The sequence below is a fragment of the Myripristis murdjan genome, chromosome 5, assembly GCF_902150065.1.
Source record: "Myripristis murdjan chromosome 5, fMyrMur1.1, whole genome shotgun sequence".
NCBI lineage: Eukaryota > Metazoa > Chordata > Actinopteri > Holocentriformes > Holocentridae > Myripristis > Myripristis murdjan.
In genome coordinates this window covers 24,581,368-24,600,725 of record NC_043984.1, presented here as the reverse complement: position 1 = coordinate 24,600,725, position 19,358 = coordinate 24,581,368, and the positions used below count along the sequence as shown (strand labels likewise).

The 19,358-nt window shown below is 41.1% G+C and overlaps 4 protein-coding genes and 1 non-coding gene across 8 annotated transcripts in view; 4 read left to right on the top strand and 1 right to left on the bottom strand.

Moving 5' to 3' along the window:
• The first annotated feature begins 15 nt into the window (after positions 1-15).
• On the top strand, positions 16-3,588 carry rplp0 (ribosomal protein, large, P0). Its single transcript, XM_030052250.1, has 8 exons — positions 16-81; positions 483-590; positions 688-863; positions 1,130-1,217; positions 1,822-1,968; positions 2,173-2,358; positions 2,878-3,018; positions 3,359-3,588. Exons 2-8 carry the CDS (start codon positions 537-539, stop codon positions 3,512-3,514), a joined length of 948 nt encoding a protein of 315 aa, XP_029908110.1. The 5' UTR covers positions 16-81; positions 483-536; the 3' UTR covers positions 3,515-3,588.
• LOC115359990 (small nucleolar RNA SNORA63) lies at positions 3,064-3,192 on the top strand. The gene has a single exon (XR_003928303.1). It is a non-coding gene; the product is annotated as a small nucleolar RNA SNORA63 (small nucleolar RNA).
• Positions 3,589-4,567: 979 nt separating the features above from the next.
• Positions 4,568-7,171, top strand: golga7 (golgin A7). Of its 2 annotated transcripts, none has more exons than XM_030052252.1 (6): positions 4,568-4,666; positions 5,116-5,238; positions 5,328-5,480; positions 5,604-5,705; positions 6,403-6,461; positions 6,790-7,171. In XM_030052252.1, exons 1-5 carry the CDS (start codon positions 4,658-4,660, stop codon positions 6,448-6,450), a joined length of 435 nt encoding a protein of 144 aa, XP_029908112.1. In that variant the 5' UTR covers positions 4,568-4,657; the 3' UTR covers positions 6,451-6,461; positions 6,790-7,171. The 2 variants fall into 2 exon arrangements, with proteins under 2 accessions (XP_029908112.1, XP_029908111.1); XM_030052251.1 differs by having other exon boundaries at positions 4,569-4,666; positions 6,403-6,477.
• A 582-nt stretch (positions 7,172-7,753) lies between these two features.
• On the top strand, positions 7,754-15,772 carry r3hcc1 (R3H domain and coiled-coil containing 1). 3 transcript variants are annotated; one of them, XR_003928266.1, is made up of 10 exons: positions 7,754-8,129; positions 8,837-8,968; positions 9,134-9,271; positions 9,897-10,491; positions 10,682-10,857; positions 11,076-11,146; positions 11,234-11,329; positions 11,861-12,004; positions 14,302-14,428; positions 14,870-15,772. XR_003928266.1 is itself a non-coding variant. In XM_030052249.1 (9 exons), the coding sequence occupies exons 3-8, from the start codon at positions 9,198-9,200 to the stop codon at positions 11,968-11,970; spliced, it is 1,122 nt and encodes a 373-aa protein (XP_029908109.1). In that variant the 5' UTR covers positions 7,754-8,129; positions 8,837-8,968; positions 9,134-9,197; the 3' UTR covers positions 11,971-12,004; positions 14,306-15,772. The 3 variants fall into 3 exon arrangements, 2 of the variants coding, with proteins under 2 accessions (XP_029908109.1, XP_029908108.1); XM_030052249.1 differs by having other exon boundaries at positions 14,306-15,772; XM_030052248.1 differs by having other exon boundaries at positions 14,302-15,772.
• Positions 12,564-19,358, bottom strand: part of LOC115359670 (lysyl oxidase homolog 2A-like) — a 33,054-nt gene continuing 26,259 nt past the window's right edge. Inside the window, exons 9-14 of the mRNA XM_030052246.1 lie at positions 19,078-19,243; positions 18,076-18,316; positions 17,201-17,316; positions 16,684-16,820; positions 16,093-16,204; positions 12,564-13,852 (exon numbers count right to left, since the gene is read on the bottom strand). Coding sequence (XP_029908106.1) covers positions 13,782-13,852; positions 16,093-16,204; positions 16,684-16,820; positions 17,201-17,316; positions 18,076-18,316; positions 19,078-19,243 — 843 coding nt within the window. The 3' untranslated portion in view covers positions 12,564-13,781. The remainder of the gene's footprint in view (positions 13,853-16,092; positions 16,205-16,683; positions 16,821-17,200; positions 17,317-18,075; positions 18,317-19,077; positions 19,244-19,358) is intronic.

Genomic DNA, 19,358 nt, shown 5'->3' with positions numbered 1-19,358 from the left:
ACTCTGATTGGTCGTCTCTGGCGTATATGTTCTGGTTTCTTCCGTTACCGTCCTCTTTCTTTCACGCGTCCCTACCGTGAAGTAAGTAATGTGCTAAGCGGCCTTTATCAAACTAAAAAAACACACCTTTTGTGGCAGCATTAGAACATTTGATTTGAAGTACTTGAATTGTATTAGTGTAGCGTCATGTAATATGAATTTAATGCTACGCAGCGCAACGCGATTTGCTCTGTAATTTAACCGCGGCCTGTTGACATGAGTGTTAGCATTAGCGGGCTAGCATGGATGTCGACCACATGTGCGTTTAGCTTCGTTTTACTAATGTGAGCTGAACTAGTTTGACTCATCAGTGTTTCAGGATATAATGCTCGTTTGCTTGGTTAATTTTTTTTTTACCTTGTTTAGAAACTGTATTATCTGTATGTTCGAGTAGTATCCTGTAGAATGTGGATTTAATAACGTCTGTACTGTCTACGGTTTAGGTCCTACCTTGTCTTTAAACCAGCTGTCAAGCGATCCTTGGAAGCACTGCAAAGATGCCCAGGGAAGACAGGGCCACGTGGAAGTCCAACTATTTTATGAAAATCATCGTAAGTACAATTTGGATACTTGATTTTCAAGTCATCCTTTAATGCTTGGAATGAATCTCTAAATGTGGAATTGCATCTTGCCCCCTTCTCTTTACAGCAACTCCTGGATGACTACCCAAAATGCTTCATCGTGGGTGCCGACAATGTGGGCTCCAAGCAGATGCAGACCATCCGTTTCTCTCTGCGTGGCAAGGCTGTGGTGCTGATGGGTAAAAACACCATGATGCGCAAAGCCATCCGTGGCCACCTGGAGAACAACCCGGCTCTGGAGAAGTGAGTGACTTATTTCTGCTCTGACCCTTGTTTTTTGGAAAAAATGTAACTGAATTTAATCTAGCAGGATAAGTTACAGTGCAGCTCGTGTGGTGCTGTGTTGTCGTTCCCCCTGCAAACAGCAACATGTTTCCTGCTATCCCTGTTTGTCTGTATCTCCGACAGGCAGGGACGTGAGGTCTCAGACACTTGATCTTTACTCCTTTTTCACTTAACCAGTTGTTACTAGGTTTTCTGTTTAACAGTTGGTTGTGATTTTTTTTCAGGCTTCTGCCCCACATTAAAGGAAATGTGGGCTTTGTCTTCACTAAGGAAGATCTGGCTGAGATCAGGGACATGCTGCTGGCCAACAAGGTGAGATCTCTACAGGTCTAACATTGGCTACCAAATTGTCACTGCCTAGCACAAATGACTCATGAGCAGATTGAAGGAGAGTATTGTTTATTTGGAGTTAAAGCCCATTTACTGAAATCTACATCTAGTTTACACTTGTTACATGATTTTTTTTTATAAGTAAGAAAAAAAAGTGTTTGTGACTGATACATGCCCACATTAGAAGAGACAAAGATTGTAACGTGGCATGTTTTGAGGGGTAATTCTTAGCGGACAACTGTCAGGATGAACGCGAGTTCATCCTTTTACTGTAAAATTTGATGCCTGATAGGCAAGGTTTGCCATACAGTGCAGGATAAGTTACAATGCAAGTTGTGCAGTGCTGCATTGTCGTTCCCCCTGCAAACAGTAACCTGTTTCCTGCTATCCCTGTTTGTCTGTGTCTCCGACAGGCAGGGACGTGAGGTCTCAGACAGTTTATCCATCGTGTAGAGACACTGCATCCTTAAAGTGGATGCTGTTAAAATAGACTTTGGAGATTTACATGGCCTGTGTTGGCCTTGGATATTCTACCCCAGCAAGTAGTAGTGTATTAACCCCCCCATTCTGTCTTGAATAACCCCAGGTGCCTGCAGCTGCCCGTGCTGGAGCCATTGCCCCCTGTGATGTAACGGTGCCAGCCCAGAACACTGGACTGGGTCCTGAGAAGACCTCTTTCTTCCAGGCTCTGGGCATCACCACCAAGATCTCCAGAGGAACCATTGAAATCCTTGTGAGTTTGAAAAGCACTCCTGCAGTAAATGTTTAGTTGTCTATTTTCCATGCAAGAAGGGTCACATAATGCATTTAAACAGCATTTAAATTTATCCATGAAACAAACTGTTGTAAAAACAAAAAAAACAAAACTAGATCCTTAAACACTTGTGTGCAATCAATATGTGGAGTGTCTAACAGATGTTCTGTCTTTCTCCCCTAGAGTGATGTCGGTCTGATCAAGACTGGTGACAAGGTTGGTGCCAGCGAGGCCACGCTGCTCAACATGCTGAACATCTCGCCCTTCTCCTACGGTCTCATCATCCAGCAGGTGTACGACAATGGCAGTGTTTACAGTCCTGAGGTGCTTGACATCACTGAGGCTGCTCTGCACGCCAGGTTCCTGGAGGTGAGACTCGGTGCCCTACTATGTAAATGGTAGCCCCTGTTTTTTTTTTATGCAGTATTTATCTTTATGGGGCTTTGCAGTCAGGTGGTGTTGCCACCTAGTTGATAGTTTTATACTTTTCTGCCAAACTTAAAGTACCAAACCTAAACCCAAAATGAGCAATACAGATAAGATTTTCAGTGCACTGAATAAATCTAAATGGCATTTGAACCATTTAAGATAACTTGAGTACAAAGTTTACTTGCACTGCATCAATAAATCCCTTCCAATTATTGATTAAACCCCTAAAAGTTTGTTCATAAATACGTACATATTTAGAAGTTTTTTCCCATTAAAATATTAAATGAAAATGAATTCATGATTTTATTTTAATCAGAGGGGTCTTGATTTGTCTGGCAATTTGTCTGTTTTAGTTTTTTTTTTTTTTTTGTTAAAACATGATCATTTGTATGCATCCCATTTTGGGCACAGCAGGTCTGGGTGTGGAGGGCTTATTGCCAGTATGACTTGTGATTTCAGGGTGTGAGGAACATCGCTAGTGTTTGTCTGGAGATTGGCTACCCCACCTTGGCCTCTATCCCCCACTCCATCATCAATGGCTACAAGAGAGTCCTGGCTGTCGCCGTGGAGACAGACTACTCTTTCCCCCTGGCAGACAAGGTATGGCATCTCAAACTCAGTTCACCAAATGGTCGTATTACAAACCTGCAGGTTAGGTTACAGTGTGGCTTGTGCAGTGTCGCACTGTCGTTCCCCCTGCAAACAATAACCTGTTTCATTCTATCCCTGTCTGTCTGAATCCCCCAGCAGGCAGGGACGCTTGGTCACAAACATTTATTAGCTATCAGAGATTCAGAAATGCTTCTACAAGAATGGTCTAACCAGACCAGCCAGTCTTGTGCTGCTGTTTTAGGCCTGTCTCAGAAAAACTGACCAGACATTACTTGGCATAAATGGAACAAAATAAAACTTAAAATGTGTTATGCTCCTCTCCCCACAGGTCAAGGCCTACCTGGCTGACCCATCTGCCTTCGCAGCTGTGGCTGCACCTGCAGCAGCGGCTGAGACCGCTGCAGCTCCAGCCGCTGCCAAGGAGGAGGCGAAGGAGGAGTCTGAGGAATCGGATGACGACATGGGCTTCGGTCTGTTCGACTAAGTTGACTACAGCGAGCAGAACTGCTATTTGAGTCAAACAACACCATGATTCAATAAACGTTGTCATTATTAGTCCCTGCTGTCTTTGAATTGTTTTATTGATCCTGCAGTTATCTTGTAATTGTAGGGCAACTTTTCAAATGCCTTCTGTTTATGGTAAAAAAAATTATAGGCTGCCACTACTTGCTAAGACACAAGTGGTGAAATGTATAGCAAGCTTCTAATGAGGCAACATGAGGTCATGAAAAATATGTTCATGCTGCCCTAAAGGTTTGAACTGTCTCCTTGCTGCCCATCTCGTTTGGGTTTTTGTTTATGTATGGATCAATCTTCTGTAATCCTTATCAACATTTGCAACTAAAGACTTCCATTTAGTAATCAGGATAAATCACACCAGTTAAGTTTATTAAGATTGATGAAATGTGTTCAGTCAAGATGGGGAAAAACTGGCTTGTGTCCAAATCATGGGATTGGACAGTAAGATGCATAAGATCTGAACGTGCCAGTGACCATTTGGTATTTTGTGTTGCTTGGCTTTCAGGCCCTCTAAATCAGTCTTAGACTGAGACAATAAATGACTTGGTTGGACACTGCACAGGCTGTGCAATTGTTGCTACAAAAATTCAAAACCCCTACCCTAACAACACTATTAGCCAATTTTGGCCCATGAGTTTGCAGGCAAAAAAGATACAATACACACTGGCCCCTTTAGCACTTTACCAAGGTGATAAACACATCTGAGATGTATGTTAAATTGAAATGTTTGTTTTGAGTGTGCGAACAAACTTGACAATGAATCAAAAACGAGAATTACTTGAAACAGTTGTGAATCTCAGTACTGTTAAGAATTTTTAGTTAAACTGACAGGTCTTCATTAATAAGTCACTATTCTTTGGTCAATGCTGCAAGGGAAAAAACAAATGTTAAATCATAATTGCGAGGGGGAAGGTGAGTTAGGTGGCAATTTTAATAAGTTTCAAGTGAAAACCTTTCTTTTTCATTGACTGGTATGAACGTCCATATTGCGTTGTAAATTTCTCGAAATAAAGCTTTTATTGTGGGGGAAAAAACAGACCGGAAGTGGTGCTCTTGTCCTGGCTGGCCGAAAACTGGCGAAAAAGCAGTGACGGGGGAAACGTCCACTATGGCCGAGGTAGGCTGTTACATATTACAGATAACTATGTAATGTAGTTTAGTAGTTTTACATGTTTAAGTTGACTGGCTGTTGGGGTGAAGGGTGACACTGTCTTATTATATGTCAGCGCTAATGTGGGAGCAAACATAGCTATGCTAACGTGTTAGCTTACAACGTTAGCTGGTCGTAGTCTTTGCGTTATTTTATATTTAAAGTAACGTCAATATTGAACAGCCGGTCATCTGCGGACGGTTTATGACAGCAACGAATAAAATACATGATATAGGAACAAGTGGCTGCTGGTTAGATGCCAATCTAGACACGGACAACGACAGGCTAACATCAGAGAGGCTACACGCCCTTTAACTTGGCTGGGAGTTGGTGCGTTTTAGGTGCTACAACAACCTGCGGAGGGATAGTGTAATTTACATGTGGTGGTTATAGTCGATCATATGTTGTTCTTCCAGACCCATAGCTTACAGGACCTACAGCAGCCAGCTGTCTCCTCCAAGGTGTTTATCCAGAGAGACTACAGCTCAGGAACCATCTGCAGGTTCCAGACAAAGTTCCCCTCTGAGCTTGAGTCGAGGGTATGTTCCCATGGATGTTATCACCAGTAACACACTGAATGTTGCAGCCGGCGCATGTGTTTTAGCTTTGTTGTTTGGTGTGGCTTCAGATTGACAAGCAACAGTTTGAGGAGACCATCCAGACTCTGAACAACCTGTATGCAGAGGCAGAGAAACTTGGGGGGAAGTCTTACCTAGAGGGCTGCCTGGCCTGTCTCACTGCCTACACCATCTTCCTCTGTATGGAGACACACTATGAAAAGGTAATGCGTGCTGTAAAACACTGCTGTTTTGTTTGCATAGGTGCTTAAAAATAAACATCAATCTGTTGCAATGGACTGATATGCGCATTATGTACTTTGGGGTGTGGTTTTCTCTCTGTGTAGGTGTTGAAGAAGATAGCCAGGTATATTAAGGACCAGAATGAGAAGACATACGCTCCCCGGGGACTGCTGCTGACTGACCCCATCGAGAGAGGTCTCAGGGTTGTATCCTTCACCTGGCTTGAGTTGGAAATATTCTGTTATCATCAGAGCTAAGCAAGGGTGATGGACTCAAGATCATATACAGCCCCTGTTTTCTTAAGAGTTTGCCTTCATTTTACACCATGTGCATGTAGGCCACAGTGGTGTTGGTTCAGTAGGGTAGTGAGGCCACAGTGAGCCTCTTTTTTTTCCTGATTGAGCTACATCCCTAGCTGCATTAGCTGTGGATCAGATATAACAGAACAGAAGGGCAAGTGAAAATAATATATCTCTGCAAGCTCCAGTGCAGTGACAATATTCCAAAGCATGGTTTTCTGCCACCAAGTCAGCCCCTATTTTCATGCCATTTTGCAGCTCAATCACAGAATTCATGAAACTGTCTGTCACTTTGAATTGAGATCTGTCCATCATAAGGCTAATTGGCTAGTGCCACTCAGGGTGACCATTACAGTTATTGTGAATTTTAGTTATTGAGATGCACTGAAATGAAGTAATTCACCAGTTACAAACTGTCTACTCTCTACACAGCCATAGTGGAGGATTTTTTTTGCATACTTTAGATGACAAATTTGAACAGAGATGGTGCAAACCAGGTCACTGGGATAAACAAGTTAATTGTCTTAATTATTTATGAAATGATGCCTATACTACCTTGTCTCTGTATATGTATCTGTTTTTCCTCAGCTTGCCGTCTTTCTAGGTAGAGATTACCATCTTTGAAGATAGAAGCATTGGCTCTGGAAGATAAAGAGGCTCGGAGTATGGAGTCTTTCAGGTGCCTTATATAATGCGGGGAGGGGCCAAAATGGCTCGCTTGGAAGCACTTGATTTTCAGAGCCCTTGATTAATTTAGTTTTAGGTTGGGGTTTTATTTTTTAAGCTGAAGTCATATTGTTTCTGTTTTACTCCTCACCTGATGTAGTTACATCATTTTAAAATAAATGCAAGACATGTTGCAGACCACTAAATCACCGTCACGTAGACAGCATAAACCGACCCCAATAAAAAAGGAAACTCTACTGGCTTTGGTCTTTGTATATTCTTGATGTTACAGCGGTAACCTAATTTTTCTTATTTCTCTGTGCAGGCTGATGACTCTGACCAGACTCACCATCAGTTTGGCAGCACATTCAAATTTCCCCTTCACCTGGATGTATATAGTTTTGATCTGATCCTTTTCTCTGTTATTTATAATTACTCCACTGTCTATCTATCCTTATGTTTGTAAAAGTGTTTTCATGTCTTTTTTTTTTTTTTATATACGTATTACTCAGTGTCCAAATCTTATCCTAGTTGATCAAGACCATTAATTATAAATAGTGCCATTGTGTTGTATGCCACTTTTTGAATGTGGTAATCATAAGTGATTTGATTTGTCTGTTGTTTTGGAAAAAAAAAAAAAAAAATCATGAAATCCAATCATGTGTAGTCGCCAAGATGAAATATCATATACTGTTGGTTCTAAGGGAGTTGTTGGCACAGTCTCTAAACAGTAATGCTGTTATATTTAGCACTCTACAGTATTGACATGCTGTTGGTAGCCCTCATTGAGGCAAGTGTTTCCTTAACTGTACATGAATGTGACTTATTTTGATGGAGCATGTTTACTGTGAATATGTCTGTCACAAATTTAAGTATTTTATGCTCTGCTGTCACAGTACAACTGCACAAAATCTCCCAAATGACATTTAACAGCCCTTCATGTTAAATGTTTTGGACAGTCAGAAGAATCGCTGTTGATATTTCGATTGTCATCCCATTTTTAACTATCAGCTAAACACCACAGAAACCTTAAGTACATTGAACTCCATAGAAGACTGCTATAGTGGGGGATATGATGCAAGTGGTCTACTTTTCTTACAAATCTGTATCTTATCTAAATAAATTGTCTTTTCCTGGAAACATAGTGTCCCTCGTGTTTCGTTTTACATCACATGCTCATTGATAGGCTAAATGAATATTGCTGATTACCATGAACTGCTAGAACTTGTGAGGAAGGAAAAGATGTGATTACATGCTGGCTTTCTGCTGCATTACTGCTTACTGGTCGTTGCGGGGCGCTGTTGCCTCACTGTTTTGTAGCACTTCGCATTACAGTATTCTGTGAACTCTGCGGCTTGGTTTTCTCCTGTTCCTCTTATTGTTTATTCATAATTACTATGTTTTACTGTGAAATCCGACTTGAGACGAGGCTCTATGACATTGCTGTAGAGCTGAAGACCCAACAATAGTGAATATTTATGGTAACGCAGTTAAACCAAGCACTCCTTTACAAACCGACAGTCCCCTGCAGCCGTAGCCCGTCTTCTCCAAGCTCCTACACGCCACAAACTTCTGCCTGTGCCGTGGCTTTATATCTGCTCTGGCTGTCGGCCTCTCGGTTGGCAACAACCACTAAACTAGTAGTCAGCACCTTTACCCTGAAAGGTAAGCACTTTCAAATTAACAAAAAATTACATAAATAAATAACTTGGTAACGTTACCTCACTGGTGTTAGCTAGCTAAGTAGCTCGTGTGTGGAGGCTAGCTAGCGGTCGATTAACAGTAGCCTCGGATACTTTACAGCGTTATGACGATGCTAACCACACCGCGTTAGCAACAGTCAGTAACCACGGTGACCGCTGGTTACTAGCCAGACTACTAACGTTACTCCTGACAGCTAGCCTGCTTTAGCCTTAGCTCGGCTAGCCTGGTCTGAGTAGGTTGGGTTTGCTACGACAGTGACGAGGGCACAGTGTTGAAGAAGTTTTTGTATATCCAGTTACCAGGAGTGTAAAAACGAAACGTTCAGTACACAATATACCCTACAAATTGTGGTGCTAAAAACCCGTCCACTGTATGAGAGCCGTCTAACCATAATGTTATTCGAAATCTCTGAATGAAAAATATTTTTGCAAGTAAGACAAAATACAGACAATATTAGAGATGGTAGTGTTTTGTTTTGTTTTCTCTCTAATGTACAAAAAACCGCAATGCAAACCGAGCCGTGTTTTTTACACGGCCGTTACAGCCGTTACAACCCTACTAGTTACTATTAGTGTTTCTCAGACTAACCACGAATAACTAACTTGCCACACTCTGAATAGACATTGCAGCTATACGGTAAGGTTATGCTTCACTATTCCTGTCAACAGGGTAGATACTTCTCTGTCCACCCTGGCGTTTCCTTGCTTTGATGGCTCATATCTCCCAAAGCAAGAGAGTGAGTTTGTACATCTGGTCCTGGATGAACTGGCTGAATACCAGCACAAGTCTAATCACAAAAGGTAAGACCTGCAGCACAGAAAGACTGCTTAAGGACTGAATTGGCCTGGCTTTACTCCATTTGTTGAATTAAGGTTGAAATTGGCTATTCTGTTGTGTTTTGTAAGTGAGTACAATTAATTTACCTTGTTGCTGTCCATTCTCTATCTTGTCCTGTGTTGCTGTAGTGTACTACTGTTCCCTCCTCTGCCCAGCCGACTTCGGTACCTGATCCACCGGACCACAGAGGACATGCCCAACCTTACCACCTTCTCTATAGGCGAGAGTTTTTGCCGCAGAGTGGTAGTCTGCTACTCAGAGCTCCGGTACTGGACCTTCATATTGTACAGGAGTATAGTAAATTTCAATTCATGCGTAATGAAGATAAGTAGTTCATAAGCCCAATGCAGGCCACACATTATTTAAAAGTTGCCCAGAATTAGTCATCTGGAGGCATTACCTGGGAGACTTATTCTGAACTGATTTCTGGACAGTTGTCACACACAGTTCAAGCAGATGTGTTAAGAGGTAAAGATCCACTCTTATGTCTTCTTTATGCAGTTTTGGGTGCCCAGAAACACAGTTGTACACCGTTTGTTAGTACTTATGTTAAAATGGACAAAAAAAAATCTGTGATCATTCCAAGATCAGCTGGCTTATGATCAGGGAATTGTGTATTTTTTGGACTGGTGTCTGGATCCCCACAGATCAAAGTTATTTTGTGTGTGATGCCAATCCTGGCCACATTGCATAGTGTGTGCATTTTTCTTGTGGTATTCAAGACACACAAGAAACACTGGTCAGTTAGATCAGTGTGAAATGGCCTCCAGTTTATTTCCATATTTGTTTTAACACTCCAGCCGTGTCAAACTCCCTTGTGTCTTGTTTCAGTTTTAGTTGCCCTGACCATTTTGTAGAATGGGTCATCAGACAATTTTGTCTTTGTTTTAGTGCGGATGAGGTTGAGGAAGACAGTGATTTGGAGAGTGCCATCAGCTTGTATGAGGAGCCCCCATGGCCAAGAGGTAGAGGGGTGGTCGAGAGGACTGCCAAGCCTAAACCATCTACTTCACTGCAAAACCGAGGGCCTAAGAGGCCTGACCAGCCCCTCTACATGCCCCGCGCTGTTCGGCAGAGACTGTCCCTCCAGAACGCTCCAGTACCCCCAAAAGGCCAAGTGGTGTCAAGTCCAGGCTTCTCTGGTTGCAGCTGCATGAGCTCTTCATCCAGCTCCTGTTCCTGTTCTGACAGGACAGAGAACACACAGTCGTTGTCCACCTCAAACCAGGAATCACTTCCAAGCATGCCCCACAACGTAGCTGACAATATGTGTGACTGTGGACCCAGCAGCTCACCACCTTGTCCTGAGAGTGAGAAGCAGGACGTTGTGCTGAATCTGCATGAAGCTAACCCCCTGGACTGGAACCAGATTGTGTCGTATTTCAGTGCTGTGGCGGTGGATGACAAAAAGGAGGACCTGGCTAGTGTGCCACACAGCAACCAGACAGAAGACAAGAGTGCAGACACAGCTGACTTAACTGAAGAGGTAATTCCACACTTTGGGGGAAGTACTTATGTGATTTTTTTTTTCTCCAGGTAACAGCACTGACTTTTCTCATTATTAGTGTACTTTCTGAATGCAAAGTGCACGTTCTTGTTACATACACACTGTGTATATTTGCTGTGCTTTGCAGATATGAATCTTGACCGCTCGTATTGTGTTTCTGTAATATCAGATCATGGCACACCTGAAAGAGACAGTGGGTGTTTCCATTGAGCATGTCCACAGTGACTACTCCGGTTTTGAGAACGTGTGGGTCAACTCGGATGACTTTGGCCATGTGATTGAGATCTATGACTTCCCGGCCATGTTCACGACAGATGACTTGCTTGATGCCTTTGAAGAGTACAGGTGTGAGCAGCTTAAGTGCCAAAACAATCCTCAACATTCTCACTTTGTCTCCTTAGATTCTTTGAATAGGTTGGATTGAGGCTTGGTTCATGCAAGCCTCAATACAGATTCTGTGTCTGAGATATTTTTGCTCACTGCAACAAAAACATAGTTACAGACTACAATTGAAGATGGGTTATAAGGTGATGCATTAACAAGTGCTCTCCTGTCTGTCTCAGTCATGGTGGGATGAAAATCAAGTGGGTGGATAACACACATGCCTTGGGGGTTTTCTCCAGTGAGTCTGCAGGTAAGTGCACTCACTAAACAATGAGCATGATAATGGCTATGACCTGAAAAATCTACTAATGTATGTATGGTCTTTGGTGTCTTGCAGCACTGAATGCCCTGTCCATCCGCCACCCTGTCCTGAAGGCACGAACATTGTCTGAAGGAAGCAAAAAAGCCAAAGGCAAAGCCATTAGGAGAGCAGGTAAGAAATTCACCAAGCTTATTAAAGCCTAGCAGCTACTCTGCTTGTTGTGGCTGAGGCAATACCTTAAACTTCTCAGTCACACTGCAGTAGGGCTTCAACTAACGATTATTCTCATTGCCAGTCTGTAGATTATTTTTTTTCGATTAATTGATTAATTGACTAATTGACTAATCATTTTATGTATGTTATCTATAATGTTAAAAGTCATAACATTTACAAGTTATCAGACCCAAAAGTGATTTTAAAATTCCTTCCTTAGTCTGACCAGTTTTTCATTTTACAGCTATATGAAATGGAGAAAAGCTGAGGCTGTAACTAGCAGTTGTTTGTTAAAGTTACTGGATATATTATTAAAATCATAAATTGATTATCAGCTGTATTATCTATTTCTGTTTATCGACAAATCGATTGATGAACTGATGGTTTCACAATGACATCAAAGTCATGTTTTGTCAGTATCATATTCTTTTTTTTTTTTAAACTGTGGTTAGTGTATAATGGCTTGATGGCTGCTGCTCTGTCTGACAGAGTTTATCCAGCCAGTAAAGGAGCGTCCTCGGACAGACTCTGCTGTTGCCAGGCGAATGGTGACCAGAGCCCTCGGGCTACAGAGAGGAGGTCGAAGCCTACGGTACTGAAGAGGACCACTGCTAACGCTGTTGGCCAACACAGGTTAAGACTCTCCTCTAAGTCTCATACCTTTCTGTTCACAAAGCAGCCACTTTGTCTAAGCAGTTGCTTCAAATCCACTTGTTCACTGTGACCTGAAAGTCTGTGACAGCCACAGGGGCCATTATTTTCTTTTTAGCTGGCAAGGAAAACATGGCCACAGTGGAGGTTTTAGGTGGCATGGCCTTTCACCATCTAATCACATACTAGCACTGGTATATGTCACACTTTCCTCTGTAATGCTGTTGATGCTGCAGCTAAATAAGCTGCATTAACGCTGCCGGCAGAGGTTACCATTTTGATTTAACACTAGCACTCTGAACACCAGATCTGGGGTACTATGTGGTGAACCTTTTTTGAACATTTTCACACATTTTATTTCATGTTAACAAAAATCAAGAAAACAGTTTGCAGTGTAAGTGTCTGTATCATACAAACTGAGACATATTTCTTCCATTCTTTTATTACAGACAACGTAATGTTTTTCCACATTCACTGATGCAAACATAAAAGGAACTGTCACCAAGCTACTGATGAGTACCCTTGTAAAATGAAGGGCCCCTGGAGTTGCTATATCACAAAAACAAATTTACAAAATAATGCACAGGAATTTTCACATACAATTGCAGCTTTTACAGTACGTCCAAGAGATGGTATAGAAGTCCCTGACTGTAATAATTTAACAAAAGGCAGACTTTGAAAAAGAAGCTGAGGGGAATATGCAGATTACAAAGATAGAAATACGTAATTACTTAACCTTTTAAAAGCACAAAAAAATCAGACATTTCCAAAGGTGTCTGGTACAAAACTGTGAGAGAAAAAAAGCAAGACAATTTTCAGATATGTTCCAATACTGCAGACTCCTCTCAGCTTCATTTTGACTACATGACTCTGAAGTCCTTACAGATTGTCAGATCGACTGCAACACAAAAATCCAAGCAGCAGCTTTTGTTGATAACCCCTCCACATTCAGCACAAGTAAAAATTCTGTTGTGTGCATCCAACTTTTGGAAGCATATATTGCAATTGTGCCCATCCCAGATTAAAAGAAATACTGACATTTTTGATTTAAACATTGCTTCAGTTAAATTCCCCCCTGATAACAACATAAATTGTTTGCCATGTGGTAAATGTCAGTTGTGTTGTTGCCATAGATTATGGCCTGTCACTTTAAATTATATAGTAGCCTACTTGTGTTTTCACTTACAGTTTTTGGTTTAAGCTATTGACTGTCCTGTTCCATAGTTGCATATGTGTGACTTATACATTCACCATTAAGTTCAGGACCATTTTTTGTGAAGTTATAAAATGCAAGGACCATAGTAGATTTAGCACCAGAACAGATAAATCCAACCCAATCAAATTTAGATGATCAGGTTAAAAGTCTGATCTCATAGGAACATTTTAGCTTGAGTATTTGGCATGAATAGCAACTGTTGCATATTTATTTCAAGAAGTTATTTGGTTGCAAACCACTCACAACACTCCTAATAAGCACCAGGTCAGAAACTACATATCCATGGCAACCGAGCACCATATTCAAGGGCAGAATGTGTTGACTCAAGACATAAGAGCACTTTTTGTAGGTCAAATACAAATAAAGGAAATGGTAAGCAAGCGGTTCATTTGTTCACTCACACATTCATTCATTCATTAATTGTCTGTTGTGCCAGTTGGGCTTACGCAACAATCCAGCACAGCTGCAGCCCCCTCTAGTGGTTGTCATATTTGTGTACATGCTCCTTCAAAGTCTGTCCGTCTGTGTTGCCTGTCTTGAGATCTACCTGTGTGAAAGCTGGTTGGTCAGCAACCCAGGGAAAGTTTCCTCAGTCTCTGAGCTCAGCGAGCCACCTAAGGGTGTCAGATAAAGAGGAAGAAATTTTGATAAATATTTGTTAAAAGCAGAACAACACTTGTCAGGATTTTTGTGGAGACAAAAAAAATCCCAACTGTTATTTATACTTCATTTTTTTAAAGTGTAGGGCCACCTCAGGATTTAATGTAGTACCTTTTTAGATTTATTCTGATGTCTTTGGACATTTGTCCTTGGGCTGTTTGAAGCTCTTTTCAAAGCGAGAATACAGACCTGCTCTGCTGACAGTGAAATGCAGAGTGAATCCTTTCAAAAACAGGCATGCTCATCTTCTGGTTATGGGATCATAAAGTGTTCACTAACAGGCGGAGTACTTGTCACGGGTTGATTTCAAATTCCTAATAATCGCTTGTTAACTATATATGGTTTGAAGACTATGCTGTGACGCCTTAAAATATCAGCTAACATTCTTTCTATTTTCTTCCAGGCAGGCCCAGCAGAAGTCTGCCTCAGTGTACCTGCCCTCTTCCAAGCCTCCACGGTGGTCCAAAACAGCCTTCAACACTACATGACTACCATCTAGCTCTGGGATTAATTACGCCAGAGAATCTGAGGTGAAATACTGGAGCACACGGATCAAAAGGCAAATAATTTATTGCAGACTAACATTCAAGGAGTCACTAGGGTAGCAGTGACAGCTAGTAGAGGCACTGGCTGGAGTAAAAAGAACGAAGGGTCGCTTATTAGGTAATAGTCATTTGGTAATAGCGCCAATTAATACAACTAGGAAAAGGGACATTGTGGTCCCATTCCTTAATAACTGATCCACACAATGGATTTGTAGTAATCCTGTTCAAATTGTAGTTTCACATAGCTGAGGAAGCTTTGGAGAAAAGAAGTGGAGCACTCGGCCAGTTTTGAGACTGTTCAAGGGCCAGGGAATTTTTTAAGCCTTCGACCAGGTGTTGCAGGATCAGGTTGAGAGATTTGCTTAAGCAGTGATTGTTCACTAACTTTGTTAATGTTGTATTCATTCATTTATATTTAATTCTCAGGAGTTAAAACCTGTTATGAGGTGTGCTGAAGTTAAAGCTAGGTCTGTCTGCTGCTTTGAGAGAGCAGAAAGAAATACAGACGAAGAATTGCCTGGTTGGATTTTTTTTCCCTTTTCAAACACTGATTTCAACAGCTGTGTTTAATAAAATACATCCAGTACTGATTTTTAAAATACATTTGTACATAAAACATGTACAGAGAACATGGGATTGGAATAGACATTATTGCTATTGTTCTAGTCTAGTTTTGTTACATTTTTGTAAACAAGTTGCAGAATTTTCACTTGTTCTTGACTGCACTCATAAATATTGAATTTTTTAGTGTTTATTTTATTGTCCATTATAAAACCAAAAAAACTTACTCCACTTTACTGAAAGACAGAAATTATGGACCCATTAAAGTTTAAGCATTATGCCCTTTATTGTGCTGTTATGTTTTTGTTATTAATTTGATGACATTTTTTAAACTTAAACCCTAAACATTGTTTTAACTTCCTGTAACCACAAAATCCAAAATGCCATGAGGACAGAGCTTTTCTGCAGTACGTTAAGCTTGCATTCAGTTAAAGATTTACAGTAGTTTTCCTGTCATATTCAAACATTGTCTTATCCTGAAAATGGTCTTTGCGCCAGACACAACTACAACAAATAATTTGACTTTTCTGTGGTAATAATCTGTAGAATTTGTCCACATCCAGGGACTACTTTGAGGGAGAGGACCATTATTATTACTGCATTAAAAATCCTGCACAAGAGGGCAGTGTACACCCATAGAAATCTGAAACCCACATGGGGTTTTAACTAGAGGTGTGGTTTAAGAGAAGTGTTGTATTAAATTCTACTGTATGTGAATGTTTTAATTAAATTTGTAAATAATTATATTAAAACACTGATTTAAATACATGATTGTAGTCCTTTTTGTCTCAGAATATTGACTTAATTACTCTGCAACCAATATGAACCACAAAATGCCTAACCATGTGTCTACTATGTAGGACAGGTCTTCTTCTGGAAGAGACTTGTGTTCAAAACATCCACACCACACTGTCCAGAAATGATGATATAACATTTAAAATTAATGGTGTATTTTGCCTTCATGAATACAAAGCAGCCTTCCCACGTCTGTTTTCCTGACTGGAGTTTTTCAGACCACAGTTCATATCACAAAATTTGATCCCAGTTCATGACAAATTATGATCCATACTGGTTTGGGACAGTCTTACCTATATGACAGTTGTACGTCCATATCCGGTTTCCATCGTATCGACAGCGGCACTTCATGATATTGTTGGTGTAATCTGATTCTGCGACTTCATAGTTGGGATTTATCACAACCTGGAAGAGCAGGGTGGAAAGCAAAATATTGCCAGTTAAATATCAAATGACAAATGTTGAATGTCTGTCCCATGAACAAGAGGTTACACATCCACTCCCCTTAACAGTCTATTCAGTAAAAGCAAAACGCTGAACCACTTCTTGTTGCTCTGCATGAGTGATAGCCTAATGGGTTAGTTCACTCTGAATTCGGAGAGAAATTTGAGGTGATGGTGTTAGACACTGCATGTATTGCCTTCTTATCAGCTGGAGAATATCCATCAGAAAGTCCTTGAGCAAATCTACTGCTGCCCCACCTGTTCACTCATTGTAAGTCTTTCTGGATAAAATCGTCAGCTAAAGGCTAAGAGAAGCTGCAGAGACATGGAAACGGCTGGGATTTGTTTGGAGAGTTTGCTGGCTGGACACGGGGACAATCAGTCTTTCCAGTAGCAGATGTGCTAGATCATCAGTCTATGAGACCAGACAGAATTTTGTACCTGGAAGATGTAGTCTCCAGGCTTCACATCTGTCACGTCAATCCACTGACAGTCGATGTCATGCCTGTAGGTATCCCAGCAGCCAACTGTGATGCCCTGTGACCCAAAGTTGGCACATACGTACGTCTTCTGAATACCTGGTGGCAGTCAGAGCAGTTTCAGTCAAACATTTTCATCAAATCAAACTTTCACCAGATCAGAGCGATTCTTTTGCAAAGTTTGCCAGTTAGATGTACTAACAATAGTATCTTCGAACACTTTGGTATTGTAACTTTTCTTATGGATTTACTGCACTTTTTCTACACTATATGGACAAAAGCATTGGGCCACACCTCTTAATCACTGAATTCAAGTGTTTCATTCAGTCCCTTTGCCTACATATTAATGCCTATGGATTTAGAATGGGATGTCATAAAATCTCCTGTAAGTGTAATGTGTCGCTGGCCCAGTACTTTTGTCTATATAGTGTATGTCTTTACAGTTTAAATTAAAACTGTAAGAAGAGGTTTGTATTTACCCTCATCACAGTAGGTGTCCTCCAAACAGAAGCTGGCCTTGTGTCCCTCGGCCACTTTGGTGCCGTTCAGACTCAGCAAGTCATAGTGGGTGAAAACCTCCATGCTGTGGAAATGTCTGGATGGCATAAAGAGACAAAAAGAACAATATGTATTAATACCAATACACATCTAGAATCAACTCATCTTTACAAATCCATTGCACTTCCAACAACAAATTGCTTCAGTGTAAGACTTAATTCAAAAGTAAGTACTTAGTACATTTTTTGTTGTTACACAGGGCAGGTTGTGAGCTCTTGTAGGATCAGCTGTCTCATTAAGCTAACAAACATTAAGTTTGATGGTGAGATTGTAAAATTCCTGGGCAAGATATTATGTGCATAGTGTAAGTCTTAACATAGATGCTGTGTCAATGAAATGTAAGTGTAGTGTAGATGAGTCTTAAAGCTTGATATCAATATATGATACAACGATATAGCTGATATATCTTTCTAAATACTAATGGCAAGCGAAAATAAGGTACAGAAGACCTGAACACTGGCGGTGGATATGAACTCCAAGGACAACTAAGCACTGGAAACTGACTTTTCATGGAGTATACATGTCAAAAAATTTAAAAAATTAAGGAGATATACTGAATATTTAAGATGAATTCCAACATGCCAACATGCAGAATTTGAATCTCTTTGAACCTGTGTTTGCTGTATGACAGTGTTACATCTCATCCTTGGCATCTTTTCCAAATAACTTACAGTATTAAAACATCTAGCTTCAGCAATGACAGCTTCATAGTCGTGTGATCATTGGAGCAGCACAGCTTTGGTTTTGTACGGTCACTTTTACTAAAATAGTGCAACAGCATAATCTGTAGTCTCACCTGTGGCATTCATGCCAAATCCAGGATTGGTGTCCCGCCCGTGGCCTGAAGTCTGAGCGGCCGTTGTTGTGGATCTGGGAGGAGAAGCGGAGGAGGCGGCGGTAGGAGTTGGTGTCGGCCCCCTTAGCGCTACTGGACAGACAGTTCTCCTCCTGGGCGCACTGCAGAGCATACATGGGCCTGTCCTCCAGGTAGGTGGTCTGCTCCACTACCTGGGCATTGAGAACCAAGTCTGGGGCCGCTGGGAGAGAGAGGGGAAGAAGAGACTTTTTGTTTATTTGTTTGGCATAATTCAATAATGACAGCTGAGAGAGACATGGGCAAAGGGCCTGGGCCGGAATCGAACCCGGGCCGCTGTGGTAGGGACTCAGCATGGATACATGGTAGGTGCTCTGCCAGAGGAGCCCTGAGGTCATATTTTTGTTAGGATGTTTTTAGTCCAAATGAATGAGGAGAGGAATAGAAGTAAGACACATGCAGACACTGGCCTATCCAACATGTTTTGGGTCGGTACTCTTCAGTACTCTTTGAAGGTTGCAGGGGGAAGACTCATGATTTGAAATGCATTGTATTTATGTTTTCATGTAGGTTTACTGAACCAAGTTTCATTTGTCTATTGCCTCTCTATGCACTTTTCCTGTATGCAATACTAGAGCTGAAATAAATATATCATCAAAATGCAAACAGCCTTTTCATTTGCTTGACAATCATTGACTTTAGAATGTATGTAACTTTTTTTGAATAATTGAACTGAATTGAATAATTTGCTGAGCCTACAGTGGAGCACATATTCCTTAAATTGATATTAAATCATGAAAATCACTAAAACCAGACAACCCAACAGTGACAATATGCACCATGTATTACTTGTTTTCATTATATTTGGTAAAACAAAGTTTCACAATTTACTAGTGTTTTTAGTCCATAAATCATATTTAACATACCCCTGAAACTACATTAAATTATAAATATATATGCGTATTTTTTTCTATAGTGTCTTACTCTCAGTGCAGGAGACCCCGGCAGCGAAGCGTCCACCTCCTCTGGGACAGTGGATGTGTTTTCCATGGTGGAGACACTGATCCAGAGTCAGCTCAGTCCCCGAACACCTCACTCCGCTCATCACTACAGCATCAGCCGATGAATCTCCCTGCCAGTACCACGTTTCCTGACAGAACAGGAGCAAAAATAGATATTGTTTAGTGAAAGCCCTTCTAGATGCCCTTTGCATGAGAGATCTACAATGTCTGCTGTTGTCAGGACTATGAATCTCTTAGATTTCA

Excerpts from the sequence above, each read along its gene's own strand:
- rplp0 (XM_030052250.1), top strand. The coding sequence starts at position 537 with ATGCCCAGGGAAGACAGGGCCACGTGGAAGTCCAACTATTTTATGAAA. Across the intron at positions 2,359-2,877 it reads TGCACGCCAGGTTCCTGGAG|GGTGTGAGGAACATCGCTAG; the intron begins GTGAGACTCGGT and ends TTGTGATTTCAG. Across the intron at positions 3,019-3,358 it reads CTTTCCCCCTGGCAGACAAG|GTCAAGGCCTACCTGGCTGA; the intron begins GTATGGCATCTC and ends CTCTCCCCACAG.
- golga7 (XM_030052252.1), top strand. Across the intron at positions 5,239-5,327 it reads CCTCTGAGCTTGAGTCGAGG|ATTGACAAGCAACAGTTTGA; the intron begins GTATGTTCCCAT and ends GTGTGGCTTCAG. Across the intron at positions 5,706-6,402 it reads TCGAGAGAGGTCTCAGGGTT|GTAGAGATTACCATCTTTGA; the intron begins GTATCCTTCACC and ends CCGTCTTTCTAG.
- r3hcc1 (XM_030052249.1), top strand. The coding sequence starts at position 9,198 with ATGCCCAACCTTACCACCTTCTCTATAGGCGAGAGTTTTTGCCGCAGA. Across the intron at positions 10,492-10,681 it reads CAGCTGACTTAACTGAAGAG|ATCATGGCACACCTGAAAGA; the intron begins GTAATTCCACAC and ends CTGTAATATCAG. Across the intron at positions 10,858-11,075 it reads GATGCCTTTGAAGAGTACAG|TCATGGTGGGATGAAAATCA; the intron begins GTGTGAGCAGCT and ends TGTCTGTCTCAG.